The sequence below is a fragment of the Mobula birostris genome, chromosome 16 (assembly GCF_030028105.1).
Source record: "Mobula birostris isolate sMobBir1 chromosome 16, sMobBir1.hap1, whole genome shotgun sequence".
NCBI classification, from domain to species: Eukaryota; Metazoa; Chordata; class Chondrichthyes; order Myliobatiformes; family Myliobatidae; genus Mobula; species Mobula birostris.
Genome location: NC_092385.1, coordinates 77,440,459 through 77,457,582, shown reverse-complemented (window position 1 = coordinate 77,457,582; position 17,124 = coordinate 77,440,459). Strand labels below are relative to the sequence as shown.

The 17,124-nt window shown below is 45.6% G+C and overlaps 1 protein-coding gene across 1 annotated transcript in view; it reads right to left on the bottom strand.

Annotated features, from left to right (window-relative positions):
* Window positions 1-17,124, bottom strand: part of LOC140211249 (calcium/calmodulin-dependent protein kinase type 1-like) — a 274,936-nt gene that overhangs the window by 14,604 nt on the left and 243,208 nt on the right. The window contains exons 5-10 of the mRNA XM_072280903.1: window positions 11,306-11,444; window positions 8,949-9,075; window positions 7,914-7,989; window positions 3,822-3,934; window positions 1,516-1,594; window positions 743-830 (exon numbers count right to left, since the gene is read on the bottom strand). Of these exons, the coding sequence (XP_072137004.1) occupies window positions 743-830; window positions 1,516-1,594; window positions 3,822-3,934; window positions 7,914-7,989; window positions 8,949-9,075; window positions 11,306-11,444 (622 nt within the window). The remainder of the gene's footprint in view (window positions 1-742; window positions 831-1,515; window positions 1,595-3,821; window positions 3,935-7,913; window positions 7,990-8,948; window positions 9,076-11,305; window positions 11,445-17,124) is intronic.

The following is a 17,124-nucleotide window of genomic DNA, read 5'->3' as shown; positions in this document are numbered from 1 at the left end:
GTGCTCTGCCAGTGACCGCAAGAATCTGCAGAGAACTGTGGACACATTTCAGCACAAATACCAGCCTCCCTTCATGCTCTCTGTTTACACTTCTCACACCTCAGTAAAGTAGCCAGTATGATGAAAGGTCCCAACACCCCCCACCCCCATTGGGCAGAAAATACAAAAGCTTGAAAACTTGCACAACGGAGCTGAGGGAAAGCTTCCATCCTGCAGCTACAGGCCTATTGAAGGGTCCCTTAGTTCAATAGGATGGTCCCTTGACCTCACAATCTACCTCGTTTTCGCCCTACACCCGATTCTGCCCGCAACAGACTTTCTTTGCAACTGTAACGTTTTCACTCTGCATTCTGATAGTTGTTCTTTCTGCTGCCTCAACATACTGTTGTAATGGTTTATATCAATACTGTGCAAAACAGATTTTCCACAATGCGTTGCTACATGTGACAATAGTAAATCAGCTTACCAATCTATCACTTGGGATCAAATCTCATCTAATAACTAGCCACAGAGTCATGCAGCAGAGGAACAGGTCCATTTGATTACACATTTAATTGGTTTGGCTCAACACTGGGTCCTACACCTCAAATCATCCATGCCAAACAAGTTGTCTACCTCAGTAAGTTACATCATTCCCCTCTTCCCTTAAACCCATGTCCTCTAGTCTTAGAATACAGAACATTTTGCAAATTGACGAGCCATAGCTCTAGCTCTAAATGCACCTTTGTTTCAAGGCACCTACCTTCCATTTACTCTTTGCAAAGTTCTTCCTCATTTGCTCACTAACCGACTCATGGATGTTTTTATCTAAGGCAGTGTCACCAGCAATCCTGCAGGACAAAAGGGAAACTGGTATCAGAGAGTAAATTACTATTGCCCGGCAGAGCTCTGTGAAAGAACATAAGAAAACAGACTGGAAATGAATGGGAAACCTGGTCCACTTAGATCAGTGTCATCTGAACTCGGGCACAGGTCCCATTTTAAACTATACTATGTCCTTTCTTGCAATAACATTCAAACTCAGATTTACTCATCAAAACATACAGTGAAACATGTCATCAAACACACAAAATGTTGGGGGAACTCAGAAGGCCAGACAGCATCTATGGAAAAGCATTCAGTTCACGTTTCAGACCAAAACCTTCGGCAGGACCTGGTACTCTTTCCCATAGGTGCTGCCTGACCTGCTGAGTTCCTCCAGCATTTGTGTGTGTTGCTTGGACTTCCAGCACCTGCAGATTTTCTCTTGTTGGTAAAATAACGCCATTTGCATTAACCAACACAGCCTAAGATTATGCTGGGGGCAGCCCACAAGTGTCACCCTACTCTCCCGCACCAACACAGCATGCCCACAATGCTCGACAGAACAGCACAGATGCAGCACGCCAGAACACAACAACGACCCACTAACACACATGGACAGGCTTCCAGGCAAAACGTAACCAGCATCCTCCACCACTACCTTGGTTTGAACACAGAAGCTGAATGGCGTACAGATCTCAGTTTGAGTCTTACCAGGGGTGCTGCAAAGCTTGGTCACACGTGTAACGTTTATTAGGGTCCTTCTCCATGAGATGCTGAATAAAATCTTTGGCTGAAAGTGAAATCAAACAAAACTTTAATGGAAACAGTGAAAAATCAAGACATCCACAGTTCTCAATAGTTTGTTACCTAGCCACACATACACCCTGACAAAACCCAGGCTTGCTTCACCTATAACCTTCTAGTTTGTCCTTCTTCCCCTCCCCACACCTTTTTATTCTGCCATCTTCCCCCTTCCTTTTCATCCTAATGAAGGGTCTCAGTCAGAAACTTCCACTGTTTATTTCTCTCCATAGACGCTGCCTGACCTGCTGAGTTCCTCCAGCAATTTGTGTCTGCATCCAGCATTCGCAGAATCTCGTGTTCCTCACTAAAATGTCAGCCGTGGCTAGCAATTGTGAGTTTAAGTCCCGTTCCAGGGATCTGAGCCCGTACGGGCGGGTGACAATGAAGTGCCACACTCAGGAACTGCTGCATTGTTAGACCATAAGACAAAGGCCATTCAATCTGTTCCACCATTCCATCATGACTAATTTATTTTCCCTCTCAACTCCATTCTCCTGCCTTCTTCCTGTAACCTTTGATCTACTGATCAAGATCTTATCAACCTCCACTTTAAATATATCCAATGATTTGGCCTCAATAGCCTCCTGTGGCAATGAATTCCACAGTTTCTGTCTGTGGCTAAAGAAATTTCTCCTCATCTCTGAAGCCGTCCTTCTAAGGCTGTTGAGTCCTTGCTGTGGGATAGAATTTCAAATTAGAGTTCCCTCCTCTCTGGAGTACAGGTGAAGGATCCCACAGTGCCACTTCAATAAATCATCCCATCATTATCATACATACAAGAGATTCTGCAGATGCTGGAAATCCAGAGCAACGCACACAAAATGCCGGAGGAGCTCCGGTAGCATCTATGGAAATGAGTAAACAGTCGACGTTCCGAGCCCAGGACTAGAAAGGAATGGGGAAGAGGTCGGAATAAGAAGGTGGGGGAGGGAAAGGTAAAGGGCTTGAGAAGAAGGAATTTGACAGGACAGGAGAGTGGACCATGTGAGGAAGGGGAGGAGGAGAGACACGGGGTGGGGGGTGATAGGCAGGTGAGAAGGACAGCAGGGATGGGGGGCCAGGGGGCAGAGTGGGAAATGGAAGAAAAGGAAAGTTCCCTGGACTGGAGGGTTTGAGTTGTTGGGAAAGATTAGACAGATTGTTTTTTATTGTCATTTGTACTGTGATACAGTGAAAAACCATGCCACCAAAAAGGTCAGCTCACTACAACGGTGCATTAAAGTAGTACAAGGGAAAACAATTAACAACATGTATAATAAAGTATTACAAGGGAAGTGGGGTTCAGGCAGACAATAAAGTGAAAGTCTATAACCAGGTAGACTGCGAGGTCAAGAGTGCCCCTTATGGTACCAGGGGATCTTATCACAACAGAATAGATGTTGTCCTTGAGCCCGGTGGTAGCAGGTTTCTGATCTTTGTATCTTCTGCCCAATGGGAGAGGGGAGAATAGAGAATGTCTGGGCAGGGACAGGTCAATGATTATAATGACTGCTCTTCCAAGGCAGTGAGAAATGTACACAGATGGGAAAAGCATCAGAATTCACAACAAAGAACCGGACCATTCACAGATGCAAATGGCTTTGTACACCTGAACAAATAGTAACGCAACTACCAGTTTACAATTTTCAAAAAAGCACAGGAGTGGTTAATATTTGTATCATGGTTGGACATGACTTCTTCTAAGTCATCTTCTTCTAAGTTAATTCTCTCAATTGCTCTGGAGCTCAGTTTGTGGTGTAAAAAAATTCTGAAGTACAATTAACCCAAGCAAAGCAAAATAACACACATGTTTGAGATTTGAAATAAAAGCAAACAGTTCTGGTAATGTTCATCATGCCAGGCAGCCCCTGCGAAGAGACAAGGACAGCAAAAACTTCAGCTCGATCACCTATCTGAACCACTTTGATGTGACGTCACAAAACTGAAATGTTAACCAATTTCTCTCTCAACAGACGCTACCTCATCTATTGAGTCTCTCCAGAATTCTTTGTTTTAAAGTCGACTTTCTTTCACACACACGCGGGATAAAAATGTCTTCTGGACTATTCCTCTCAAAGAAACACGCTTAAATGCCTTCTTAAAAATAAAGTAATATTCCCGCAAATGGGTCAGGCCACGATTACAGGTGGGAACCCATTCTGAGGAAAGCCATTGCATATTGCATGGACCTCAGAATGTCACAGCACTGATGTAACAAGGTAATGGAGTTGTACCGGAGTCAGAAATATCATCCCAGTATGGAGAATCAAATTCATATTCAGCCTTTAAGATCTGCTCAAAAAGCTTTGCATCATTTTCATCGTAGAATGGAGGATAACCACACAGTCTGTAGAAGAGAAAGAAAAGAGGAAATGTCACACCAACGATAGCAAGATTTAATGTCCTTATCATATTGTTTCCCATTTCACTTCACTAAAGCCGATCATCCAGTCTTTATCACATGGTGCATAATGAGAGCTTTTCCTATACTACACCAGTGTCTGCACTTTCAGAAAGGCTCCTTTTCATTGACTACAACTCTGCCTTTAATACCATCATTCCAAATAAACTGATTCCTAAGCTCCGGAACCTGGGCCTTAACACTCAGATCTGCAGCTGGATCTTTAACTTCCTCACAGACAGGACCCAGGCTGTAAAAATAGGGGACAAGCTCTCCTCTACAATCACTCTGAGCACCGGTGCCCCACAAGGCTGTGTACTCAGCCCCCTGCTGTACTCACTGTACACCCATGATTGTGTAGCCAAGTTTCCATCAAACTCAATATATAAGTTTGCTGATGACACAACAATTGTAGGCTGTATCTCAGGTAATGATGAGTTTGAGTACAGAGAGGAAATTAAGAACCTGGTGGCATGGTGCAAAGACAATAACCTATCCCTCAACGTCAGCAAGACGAAGGGATTGGTTGTTGACTTCAGAAGGAGTAGCGGACCGCACAACCTAATTTACATCGGTGGTGCACAAGTGGAACAGGTCAAAAGCTTTAAGTTCCTCGGGGTTAATATTACAAATGACCTGACTTGGTCAAACCAAGCAGAGTTCACTGCCATGAAAGCCCACCAGCACCTTTACTTCCTGAGAAAACTAAAGAAATTTGGCCTGTCCTCTAAAACCCTCGCTAATTTTTATAGATGCACGGTAGAAAGCATTCTTCTAGGGTGCATCACAACCTGGTATGGAAGTTGTCCTGTCCAAGACCGGAAGAAGCTGCAGAAGATCATGAACACGGCGCAGCACATCACGCAAACCAATCTTCCGTCCGTGGACTCACTTTACACCGCACGCTGTCAGAGCAGTGCTGCCAGGATAATCAAGGACACAACCCACCCAGCCAACACACTTTTCATTGTCATAGTCATACTTTATTGATCCCGAGGGAAATTGGGTTTCATTATTCTTGGTTGGTGCAACTATAGAGTATAAATATAGCAATATAAAACCATAAATAATTAAATAATAATATGTAAATTATGCCAGGAAACAAGTCCAGGACCAGCCTATTGGCTCAGGGTGTCTGACCTTCCAAGGGAGGAGTTGTAAAGTTTGATGGCCACAGGCAGGAATGTCTTCCTATGACGCTCAGTGTTACATCTCGGTGGAATGAGTCTCTGGCTGAATGTACTCCTGTGCCCAACCAGTACATTATGTAGTGGATGGGAGACATTGTCCAAGATGGCATGCAGCTTGGACAGCATCCTCTTTTCAAACACCACCGTCAGAGAGTCCAGTTCCATCCCCACAATATCACTGGCCTTACGAATGAGTTTGTTGATTCTGTTGATGTCTGCTACCCTCAGCCTGCTGCCCCAGCACACAACAGCAAACATGATAGCACTAGCCACCACAGACTCGTAGAACATCCTCAGCATCGTCCGGCAGATGTTAAAGGACCTCAGTCACCTCAGGAAATAGAGACGGCTCTGACCCTTCTTGTAGACAGCCTCAGTGTTCTTTGACCAGTCCAGTTTATTGTCAATTCGTATCCCCAGGTATTTGTAATCCTCCACCATGTCCACACTGACCCCCTGGATGGAATCAGGGGTCACCGGTGCCTTAGCTCTCCTCAGGTCTAACACCAGCTCCTTAGTCTTTTTCACATTAAGCTGCAGATAATTCTGCTCACACCATGTGACAAAGTTTCTTACCGTAGCCCTGTACTCAGCCTCATCTCCCTTGCTGATGCATCCAACTGTGTTAGAGTCATCAGAAAACTTCTGAAGATGACAAGACTCTGTGCAGTAGTTGAAGTCCGAGGTGTAAATGGTGAAGAGAAAGGGAGACAAGACAGTCCCCTGAGGAGCCCCAGTGCTGCTGATCACTCTGTCGGACACACAGTGTTGCAAGCACACGTACTGTGGTCTGCCAGTCAGGTAATGAAGAATCCATGATACCAGGGAAGCATCCACCTGTATCGCTGTCAGCTTCTCCCCCAGCAGAGCAGGGCGGATAGTGTTGAACGCACTGGAGAAGTCAAAAAAACATGACCCTCACAGTGCTCGCTGGCTTGTCTAGGTGGGCGTAGACACGGTTCAGCAGGAAGACGATGGCATCCTCAACTCCTAGTCGGGGCTGGTAGGCGAACTGGAGGGGATCTAAGTGTGGCCTGACCATAGGCCGGAGCAGCTCCAGAACAAGTCTCTCCAGGGTCTTCATGATGTGGGAAATCAATGCCACTGGTCTGTAGTCATTGAGGCCGCTGGGGCGCGGCGTCTACAGCACAGGGACGAGGTAGGATGTCTTCCACAGTACAGGAACCCTCCGGAGCCTCAGACTCAGGTTGAATATATGGCAAAGTACTCCACATAGCTGAGGGGCACAGGCGTTGAGCACCCAGGTACTGACACATCCGGTCCCGCAGCCTTGCTTGGGTTGAGACGTTTCAGCTGTCTTCTCACCCGTTCAGACGTGAAGCCCACCGTGGTGGTTTTGTGTGAGGAAGGGGTATAGTCATGAGAGCAGGGTGGGGGACTGTGAGGAGAGGTGGGAGGGGAGAGTGGAACATGTGCTGGTTGGGGGCCGACAACAGATGAATCATGTGGGGGATGGGCAGGGGCCACAATGTCAAATCTGTTAAAGAACACGTTATGTTCGTTGGCCCTGTCCACACTGCCTTCAGCTCCTCTGTTGCTAGTTTGCCGGAACTCAGTGATGGTCCTCATCCCACTCCAGACCTCTCTCATGTTGTTCTGCTGGAGTTTCCACTCAAGTTTCCTCCTGTACCTGTCTTTAGCCTCCCTGATCCTGGCTTTCAGGTCCCTCTGTATTGCCCTCAGCTCCTCCCTATTTCCATCTCTAAACGCCCTCTTTTTAGTGTTCAGGATGTCCTTAATGTCCTTTGTTACCCATGGCATGTTATTTGAATAACAAAGGACAGTTCTTGCCAGAACATTGCAGTCCACACAGAAGCTGAGGTAACCAGTGATGCACTCTCTTCGTCCCTCTTCCCTCCGGGAGAAGGCTCAGGAGCTTGAAGACTCGTACGGCCAGATTTAGGAACAGCTTCTTTCCAACTCTGATGGGACTGCTGAACGGATCCTGACCCGGATCTGGGCCATACTCTCCAAATATCCGGACCTGCCTCTCGGTTTTTTTGCACTACCTTACTTTCCATTTTTCTATTTTCTATTTATGATTTATAATTTAAATTTTTAATATTTACTGTCGATTTGTAATCCAGGGAGCGGGAAGCGCAGAATCAAATATCGCTGTGATGATTGTACGTTCTAGTATCAATTGTTTGGTGACAATAAAGTATAAAGTGTAGAGTATAAAGTATCTGTAATACATTTTGGTACATTCTAAAGGACACATGCAAAATGCTGCTTTGATACAAGGATTTCTTTATTCTCAAGGCAGAGCAGCAAAAAGAAGGGCATTACTCACATCTTCTTCGCACAGTCTGAGAGTTTTGAACAAATTTAAATTAAATGTGATTATTTTGCAGGATCATTCCCTCAGTATGGCACAGATGTCAATGCTGAGGACTGAATACCCCTATTGTTAGGCCGAATGCAGAAAGTTTCTGTAAATGCTCTCAACAAGAACATCCACATCTTCACCAGTTCCTCACTCCAGAGAGACGTACTTGTAGTCACTCTTAGTACAATTAGTATTTCAATCTGGAAACAATATTTCTACCTTTTATATCGGACCTCATGGTGTGAAGACAGTAGACAGTACATGTAGGGGACATTCAAACCTTGGTCACTCCCAACAGAACCTATTGCAATTCATTATTAATGGATTTTAATTATACCACCCACTTGACCCTCGTCAGACACAGGAACACTTGAACATAGCTTACAAAATGTAGGAGATGACTCCTATGGACCAGCAATCGACTGCTTTACTGTAGGGTTTCTGGGCCAGGACCTCTGGAGCTGAGGAGACAAGTCAACAGATGAATGGGTTTAGCAGAAGACAGACACCCTACAGCAAGATCAAGCAGTTCACCCATTTCCCTTGTGATATGGTAGACATGTTTTTACACCATGGGTGTGCCAGAAAGTATACTGAGCCCAAGGAGGGCGTTGGAAAGTATGAAGGTGCTTTAGGGGGGTGTTGGGCTGTAAAAGGTTGGGAAACACTTTTTTAGACCATAAGACATTGGCACAGAATTAGGCCATTTGGCCCAATGAGTCTGCTCCACCAAGCCATCTTGGCTGATTTATTATCCCTCTCAGTCCCATCCTCTGCCTTCTCCCTGTAACCTTTGACACCCTGACTAATCAAGAACCTATCAACTTCTGCCTTAAATATACCCAATCACTTGGCATCCACAGCCATCTGTAGCAATGAATTCCATAAATTCACCACCCTCTGGCTAAAGAAATTCCTCCTCATCTCTGTTCTAAAGGGGCGTCCTTGTATCCTGAGGCTGTGCCCTCTGGTCCTACGCTCACCCATCATAGGAAACATTCTCTCCACATCCATTCTGTCTAGGCCTTTCAATATTTGATAGGTTTCAATGAGATCCACCCTCATTTTTCTAAATTCTAGTGATTTTAAATAAAATTTGAGGAACTTTCAATTGATTAAGATTTGGGAAACTTTGGTGACACACACCCACTCCACCCCTGCTATCACAAATTCTTAACTCCATTTTTACTTCCAAACAGGAGGCACCAGGGACTTCTTTAGTCAATTCTCAAGTACCAACTGTTATGTGCCTATGCCCCTCGTGTCTTCCCCATCTGTGGAAACCCTTCGTAGTGTCAATGTTTCTTCTTGTCGCTGCTACTCATTTTCAGCCTTCCAAGCATCGTTTCATTCTTGGTCCCTCTGGTGAGATGGATGACATGGGTTCCCTCATTCAACCTGTTATTTCCTGTAGACTCACCCACATATCCTGGAGTCCCACATGCTGTTGACATCACACTCCCAGTTCCCTCAATTTTAGACAGGCCAAAATCACTGATCATTATCTTGGAATCTTCGTCAACACTGTAGTAGAGCAGATTCTCTGGCTGAGAGACAATAGCAAATAAAGATTAAGATTAGTCATTTAATCTGGAAGACCCTACATTACACGTACACAGTAGGTAAGTCAAGGGCAACACACACAAAATGCTGGAGGAACTCAGCAGGTCAGGCAGCATCTAGGAAAAGGGTACAGTTGATGTTTCAGGCCAAAACTTTTGACAGGACTGGAGAAAGATAGCTGAGGAGTAGATTTAAAAAGTGGCGAGGGGAGAGAGAACCACATGGTGATAGGTGAAACCTGAAAGGTGGGGTGGGGGGGTGAAGTAAGGAGCTGGAAAGTTGATTGGCGAAAGGGACAGAAAGCCATGGATGAAAGAAAATGGGGGAGGAGCACCAGAGGGAGGCGACGGGCAGGCAAGGAGATAAGGTGAGAGAGGGAAAGGGGATGGGGAATGTGGGGGGGAGGGGTGGGCAGGGGGCATTACCAGAAGTCAAAGAAGTCAATGTTCATGCCATCAGGTTGGAGATTACCCAGACGGAATATAAGGTGTTGTTCCTCCAACCTGAGTGTGGCCTCATCACGACACTGGAGGAGGCCATGGATAGACATATGGGAATGGGAGGTGGAATTAAAATGGGTGGCCACTGGGAGATCCTGCTCGTTCTGGCGGAGTTCAGTAAGTCAAGGCCTATGAACGTCAGGGCACCACAGTAACACAGCAGTTAGCACGACTCAGAGCATCAAAGTTCAGGGTTCAGTTCTGGTACCAGCAGTAAGTAGCTTGTACCGTCTTCTTGTGAACGCGTGGATTTCATCTGGGTGCTTCAGCTTCCTCCCACAGCCCAAAGAAGCAGTGCTCACAACACACTGGAGGAACTCAGCAGGTCGGGCAGCATCCGTGGAAACGATCAGTCAACGTTTCGGGCCAGAACCCTTCGTCAGGACTGAAGAGGGAAGGGGCAGAGGCCCTACAAAGAAGGTGGGGGGAGGGTGGGAAGGAGAAGGCCGTGCCTTCACCATCCCCTCTGACCTTGCCCTCTCTGAGGCAGAACGTTCTGTCCTTAGCAAGGGCCTCACTTTTGTCCCCCTCGGTCCACACCTCAGTGAGTTCCGTGCCCGCCATGACGCTGAACTCTTCTTCCGTCGCCTACGTCTCCGAGCCTATTTCTTTGGCAAGGATTCCCCTCCCCCCACTGATGACCCCTTCTCCTGTCTTCAACCCTCCTCCTCCTCCTCGACACCCCGCCCGGGCCTTCTACCTGCACTCGATGTTTTCATCTCCAACTGTCGCTGAGACATCAACCGTCTCAACTTCACCACTCCTCTCTCCTGTTCCAACCTCACTCCCTCTGAACGCACTGCTCTCCACTCTCTCTGCACTAATCCCAACCAAAAAAATAGCCTTCTCCTTCCCACCCTCCCCCCACCTTCTTTATAGGGCCTCTGCCCCTTCCCTCCTCAGTCCTGATGAAGGGTTCCAGCCCGAAACATCGACTCATCGTTTCCACGGATGCTGCCCGACCTGCTGAGTTCCTCCAGCGTGTTGTGAGTGTTGCTTTGACCCCAGCATCTGCGGAGTATTTTGTGTTTCCAAAGAAGCAGTGGCTAGTAGGCTATTAGATCAATGTAAGTTGTCCTGTGATAAGGCTAGAGTTAAGTGGGTGTGTTGCAGGCCGTGTGGCTTGTTGGGCCACAAGGGCCTGTTCAATGCTGTATCTCTACATTTAAAAAAAAAATTAAATGGATCTTTATGTATAAGTTAACTTACACATTTCTTGAATTACCGCTAATATCACACCACAAAGAAAAACTACAAAATTATGAGAAGCTTTATGATAGGGCAGACAGCAGCAAGGGTATCTTTAACAAGAGTCATAGGTTTAAGGTAAGGAGCAAGAGTTTTTTTATTCAGCCAGGAGGTGGTTTGAATTTGGAACACACTGCCTGAGAGGGTCAAACTTTCTACAACATTCACTATCGTCCAGATCAGCACCTTGATTGCCAAGGCAAAGGCGGCTGCAGATAAAATGTGATGAGCATAGGTGGGTCGGTATGATTCGATGGGCCAAAGGGTCTGTTTCAGCCCTGTACGATTACCTATCTACAATGTGGTTGCAAATGCATTGTAGTCCCTCCGCCACTCTGTGCAGTGTGGCTCTCTCTAAGTATGGGAATAACTACAGCTGTACAGTATTCGGAATGAGGAAATACCTCGTAAATGCCTCAAATTAGTGGCAGTGTGTAACAGGACTTTCTGGTCACTGCCCACATACCTTCAGGTCTCTGTGCACGATGCCCAGTTCATGCAGATATGTGACCGCATCCAAGATTTGCTGGATCAACATGCTAGCATCTTTCTCAGTGTAGAAGCCTTTGTCCACAATCCTGTCAAACAGTTCTCCGCCAGACACACTGAAAGAGACAAATACAGGGAACAGTGACAGCAGCATCTTCACAATTTCGCCTTTGCTCACAAGTTGCTTTATTTTAGTTTGAGATACAACACAGTAGACTCTCAGCATGTCCCAGTTTAACCCTAACTTAGTCACAAGATCATTTACAATCTCCAATTAACTTCCTAATTGATACATCTTTGGGCTGTTGGGAGGAAACCGGAGGACCTGAGAAAACCCACACATTCCACAGATCCCACACATTCCACAGATGAGTGCAAGGCTTTCACTTAATAAGCAGAAACTTTGGAGCAATTCCTGGGCAGCACGACCTTGAGCAGTACAATTTTAGATTAGATTAGATTATGAGGACACAGTCCTTGTTTTTTGTCATTTAGAAATGCATGCATTAAAAAATGATACAATGTTCCTCCAGAATGATATCATAGAAACACAGGACAAACCAAGCCTAAGACTTACAAAACCACATAATTATAACATATAGTTACAACAGTGCAAAGCAATACCGTAATTTGATAAAGAGCAGACCATGGGCACGGTAAAAAAAAGTCTCAAGTCCCGATAGCCCCATCATCTCACGCAGACGGTAGAAGGGAGAAACTCTCCCTGCCATGAACCTCCAAACGCCGCAAACTTGCCGATGCAGCACCATTGGAAGCACCCGACCACAGCCGACTCTGAGTCCGTCCGAAAACTTCGAGCCTCCGACCAGCCCTTCAACACCGAGCACAATCCTCTGCCAATCGCTTCGACCCCGCCCCGGCCGCCAAGCAACAAGCAAAGCCAAGGACTTGGGGTCTTCCCTTCCGGAGATTCTGGATCACACAGTAGCAGCGGCAGCGAAGCAGGCATTTCAGAGGTTTCTCCAGATGTTCCTCCGTGCTCTCAAGTCTGTCTCCATCAAAACAGGACTGTGCACAGCACCCTACCTGACAAATAACAGACATCACCACCAGAGTGGCCGCTGCAAGCTACGTCATGCCACCATCTTCTCCCAAATTATTCACCTTCACTGTGAAGTGGTATAGCTGAGTGTGCTTTGAAGCTCTGTGTAACTGTAACAAAGGCTCTACGGAGAATTATCAAAGTGTGGATTGTCTGGAGCCTGGTTATTCCTGGCTGCAGGAGTACATGCTGAGGGGACGCACTGAAGCTTGTAGCAGCCACTGCAAGGCCTCGGTGGGGAAGGACCGCAATACAGGGTTTGTCCACTACTGGTCAAGGAGGGGCTGCTTTGGATGAGGTAACCCTCAATTATTGTAGTCATGTACCACCCCAGGGGGCCACATGAATGACAACAGTCCTATTGGTTTTAACGAATGTAATAGAACACTACTTAATGCACTGACTATGAATATCAGAATGGAAAGGGATTGCATGTTTTATTCTTGTAAATGGTTTTATTATGAATAATGTTTACTTTGATGTATAAACAAACTTGGTTTTTCACTGCAAGATGTCCTCAGACTTGACCGGCACATTGCACGGAGAGCTGGACTGTGCGCACTGACACTCACGTCCTTCTGCAGACGCGCGGTAGAGAGCACCCTGACAAGCTGCGTCACTGCACGGTACGGAACCCGCACTGCAGCAGATCGGAAGGCTCTACGTCAGGTAGTCAAAACTGTCCAACGCATTACTAGCACCAGCTTGTCCACCATCAAGGACGTATCTACAGAAAGGAGCCACACACCCTGGACTGTTGTCCCACTGCCATCAGGGAAGAGCCTACGTCGTATCCACACCAGGACCAAAGGACTCAAAAACAAGCAGAACTTCCACCTGCTAATCCATCCTTCCACACCCCCAGCCAGCACTACTTTATCACTTCCCTTTGGTCACCTCATGTACAGACACTCCCGTGGACACGTGTATAAGCCATCATATGCATTTATATTTATTGTTTCTGTTTTTTATTATTATTTGTGTCATTATCTTTTTTGTGCTGCATCGGATCTGGAGTAACAACTATTTTAGAAACATAGAAACATAGAAAATAGGTGCAGGAGTAGGCCATTCGGCCCTTCGAGCCTGCACCGCCATTTATTATGATCATGGCTGATCATCCAACTCAGATCCCTGTACCAGCCTTCCCTCCATACCCCCTGATCCCCATAGCCACACGGGCCATATCTAACTCCCTCTTAAATATAGCCAATGAACTGGCCTCAACTGTTTCCTGTAGCAGAGAATTCCACAGATTCACCACTCTGTGTGAAGAAGTTTTTCCTAATCTCGGTCCTAAAAGGCTTCCCCTTTATCCTCAAACTGTGACCCCTCGTTCTGGACTTCCCCAACATCGGGAACAATCTTCCTGCATCTAGCCTGTCTAATCCCTTTAGGATCTTATACATTTCAATCAGATCCCCCCTCAATCTTCTAAATTCCAACGAGTACAAGCCCAGTTCATCCAGTCTGTCTTCATATGAAAGTCCTGCCATCCCAGGAATCAATCTGGTGAACCTTCTTTGTACTCCCTCTATGGCAAGGATGTCTTTCCTCAGATTAGGGGACCAAGACTGCACACAATACTCCAGGTGTGGTCTCACCAAGGCCTTGTACAACTGCAGTAGTACCTCCCTGCTCCTGTACTCAAATCCTCTCGCTATAAATGCCAGCTTACCATTCGCCTTTTTCACCGCCTGCTGTACCTGCATGCCCACTTTCAATGACTGGTGTATATTGACACCCGGGTCTCGTTGCACCTCCCCTTTTCCTAATTTGCCACCATTCAGATAATAATCTGTTTTCCTATTTTTGCCACCAAAGTGGATAACTTCACATTTATCCACATTAAATTGCATCTGCCATGAATTTGCCTACTCATCCAACCTATCCAAGTCACCCTGCATCCTCCTCACAGCTAACACTGCCACCCAGCTTCGTGTCATCCGCAAACTTGGAGATGCTGCATTTAATTCCCTCATCCAAGTCATTAATATATATTGTAAACAACTGGGGTCCCAGCACTGAGCCTTGCGGTACCCCACTAGTCACCACCTGCCATTCTGAAAAGGTCCCGTTTATTCCCACTCTTTGCTTCCTGTCTGCTAACCAACTCTCCACCCACACCAATACCTTACCCCCAATACCGTGTGCTTTAAGTTTGCACACTAATCTCCTGTGTGGGACCTTGTCAAAAGCCTTTTGAAAATCCAAATATACCACATCCACTGGTTCTCCCGTATCCACTCTACTAGTTACATCCTCAAAAAATTCTATGAGGTTTGTCAGACATGATTTTCCTTTCACAAATCCATGCTGACTTTGTCCGATCATTTTGTTCTCCTTCACACTGTGTACAAGAAATGACGTTAAATAATCTTGAATTTTGAAATGGAATGAGGTTTGGTGCAGCCATCCGTTCGACAGGAAAAGGACCCTGTCCAGACTGCCGCTGCCGTGGATGCCCAGGAGCTGTACTCTGCGCAAAGCGATCTCAAACATTGCAGTGCTGGCCAATGATGTTGTCAGTGAAGATAAAACATAGTAATAAATCATTCAATTTTCCAACATCACTAACGTAAATATTGCATCAGCGAAATATTTCAGAAGCTGTTACGTTATGAACTTACTTAAGGAATTGGCAGCCTTCACTCAGAGAGCATCTACATGGCAGCAGGGCCATCTCCATGGTGAGTGAGGACAGAACAACCTATTCCCAAAAGCTTATTCAATTCCTGAGGGCAGCAAGGCGGGCAGAGCCTGGGGAGGACTGGCAATGCCGTAAGCACAGTGGTCAGTTACTCCAAACACATACAGACATAAAATAATTTGTCACAAAATGGTTGAACATGAGTGAGCCTTGCAACAACTCCTTTCCTTCTCCTTATTCTGAATACAGCAACCAGCTAGCGCTTTTCCAAATCCAACATTATATTTTGTATCTGTATGATAGCTTACAGAGGGTCTAAAAGCTCTGACATCATCATACTTTCCCATCTAATAAACATTTATTTTATTTAGCAATACAGTGTGGAACAGGCCCTTCGAGTCACACTGCCCAGCAACTCCCGATAACCCCAAATTAACCCTACCCTAATCAAGGGACAATTTACAATGACCAATTAACCCACACAGTATGCCTTTGGACTGTGGGAGGTGAAAGGCCACTCGTTCCATGGGGCGGGCGTAAACAGACCCACGCTGGGATTGAACGCTGAACTGCGACGAACAGAACTGTAAAAGTGCCACGCTAACTGCTACACTACCGTGGCACCCAATTTATTCATTTTTGTAAAAGAAGCAAACTTCTAAGCAATCTAAAGCATCTAAATTAACCACATTTTAACGTTTCTACTCTATGTCAAAGATTCGCAGTACCAGGTTGAATTTGGCAAACTCAGGTGCCCACGTTGAGAGTCAGAGAGACAACAGTGGACAGCTGACCACATTAGGGTTTATGACCGCACTAATGCCTGTGACCATACATGGGAACCCTGAAGTCACAATTACTGATTTGCCGACATTTCCCCACAAACTCCTGAAGCTGCAACTTTCCGTTATTCCTGTGATCAGTATGAATATCTAAAAGCCTCCTTGTTGCTACCGATATTATGGTAACAGATCTGAAAAGTCGAACATGAACAGGGTGCACACAACTCACACCAACCCATCTTATGGACTAAGGGAACCACTATCAGTGAACCAAGGTGTATTTGGTTAAACTTCAAAGTCAGAGTCACAGTTATTATCAAAGTATGTACATGTTAACATATAATACATTGAGATTCATTTTCTTGCAGCTTAACATCAGCCTCTATAATTTTCTCCTCCATGAACCCTTCCTTCCTCTCTTCATGCGGTACAGTGTGGTTTGTACTGTCAGAGTTGTTCCCATTATGCTGTAAATATAAGTAATTGATAGCACAACATACCACTTCACTGCATGGCTCTTGATCGGCAAAAAAATCACACATTTTCTTTAGAAAGTCATTCTGTGGCTACTCCTTTTGTATCCTCTGTATGCCAAGTGTTCCACAGTGAAAGCCCTAAATGCCTGGATATTGGTTCAATCTGATGGTACAATGTTATGATTGCAACAGTCCAAAGGATCAGAAACCAGGACAGATAACCCCTGCTATGCTCAGCAGTATACAGTGCTGATGCACTGGAGAGATACATAATAACTAAAAGAGATCAAACTGAGAAAATGAAAAGATACCAAGGGGATAACTTCCTCCATGGGAATGTCCTTTCAGAGAATCCACTGTACAACAACAGAAGGCCGCTTTCTGCATAGTTCTGGAAAGATCTGAGAGGAGACTGGAGATGGATCAGTGGTAGAAGGCCATCGTCTTGCTCATCAGTGCAACTTATACACTACTGTACTCACTTAAGAAAATAAGACAATTCAAAGTTTAATTTTCGAACTCTAATTGTTGGTATCTGTTTATTCCTGTTTACTAATTTTACTAGAAGTAAAGAAATTGTAAATAAAGTGTGTGAAATTATCAATGAAACATTTTCCTAACCTTTTTTCCATTCTTGATACAAGTTAAATATGTCCTACATGCAACGTGGCCAAGTGGTTAAGGCATTCAACTAGTGACCTGAAGGTCGTGAGTTCGAGCCCCAGCCAAGGAAATGTGTTGTACCCTTGAGCAAGGCACTTAACCACACATTGCTCTGCGACGACACTGGTGCCAAGCTGTATGGGTCCTAATGCCCTTCCCTTG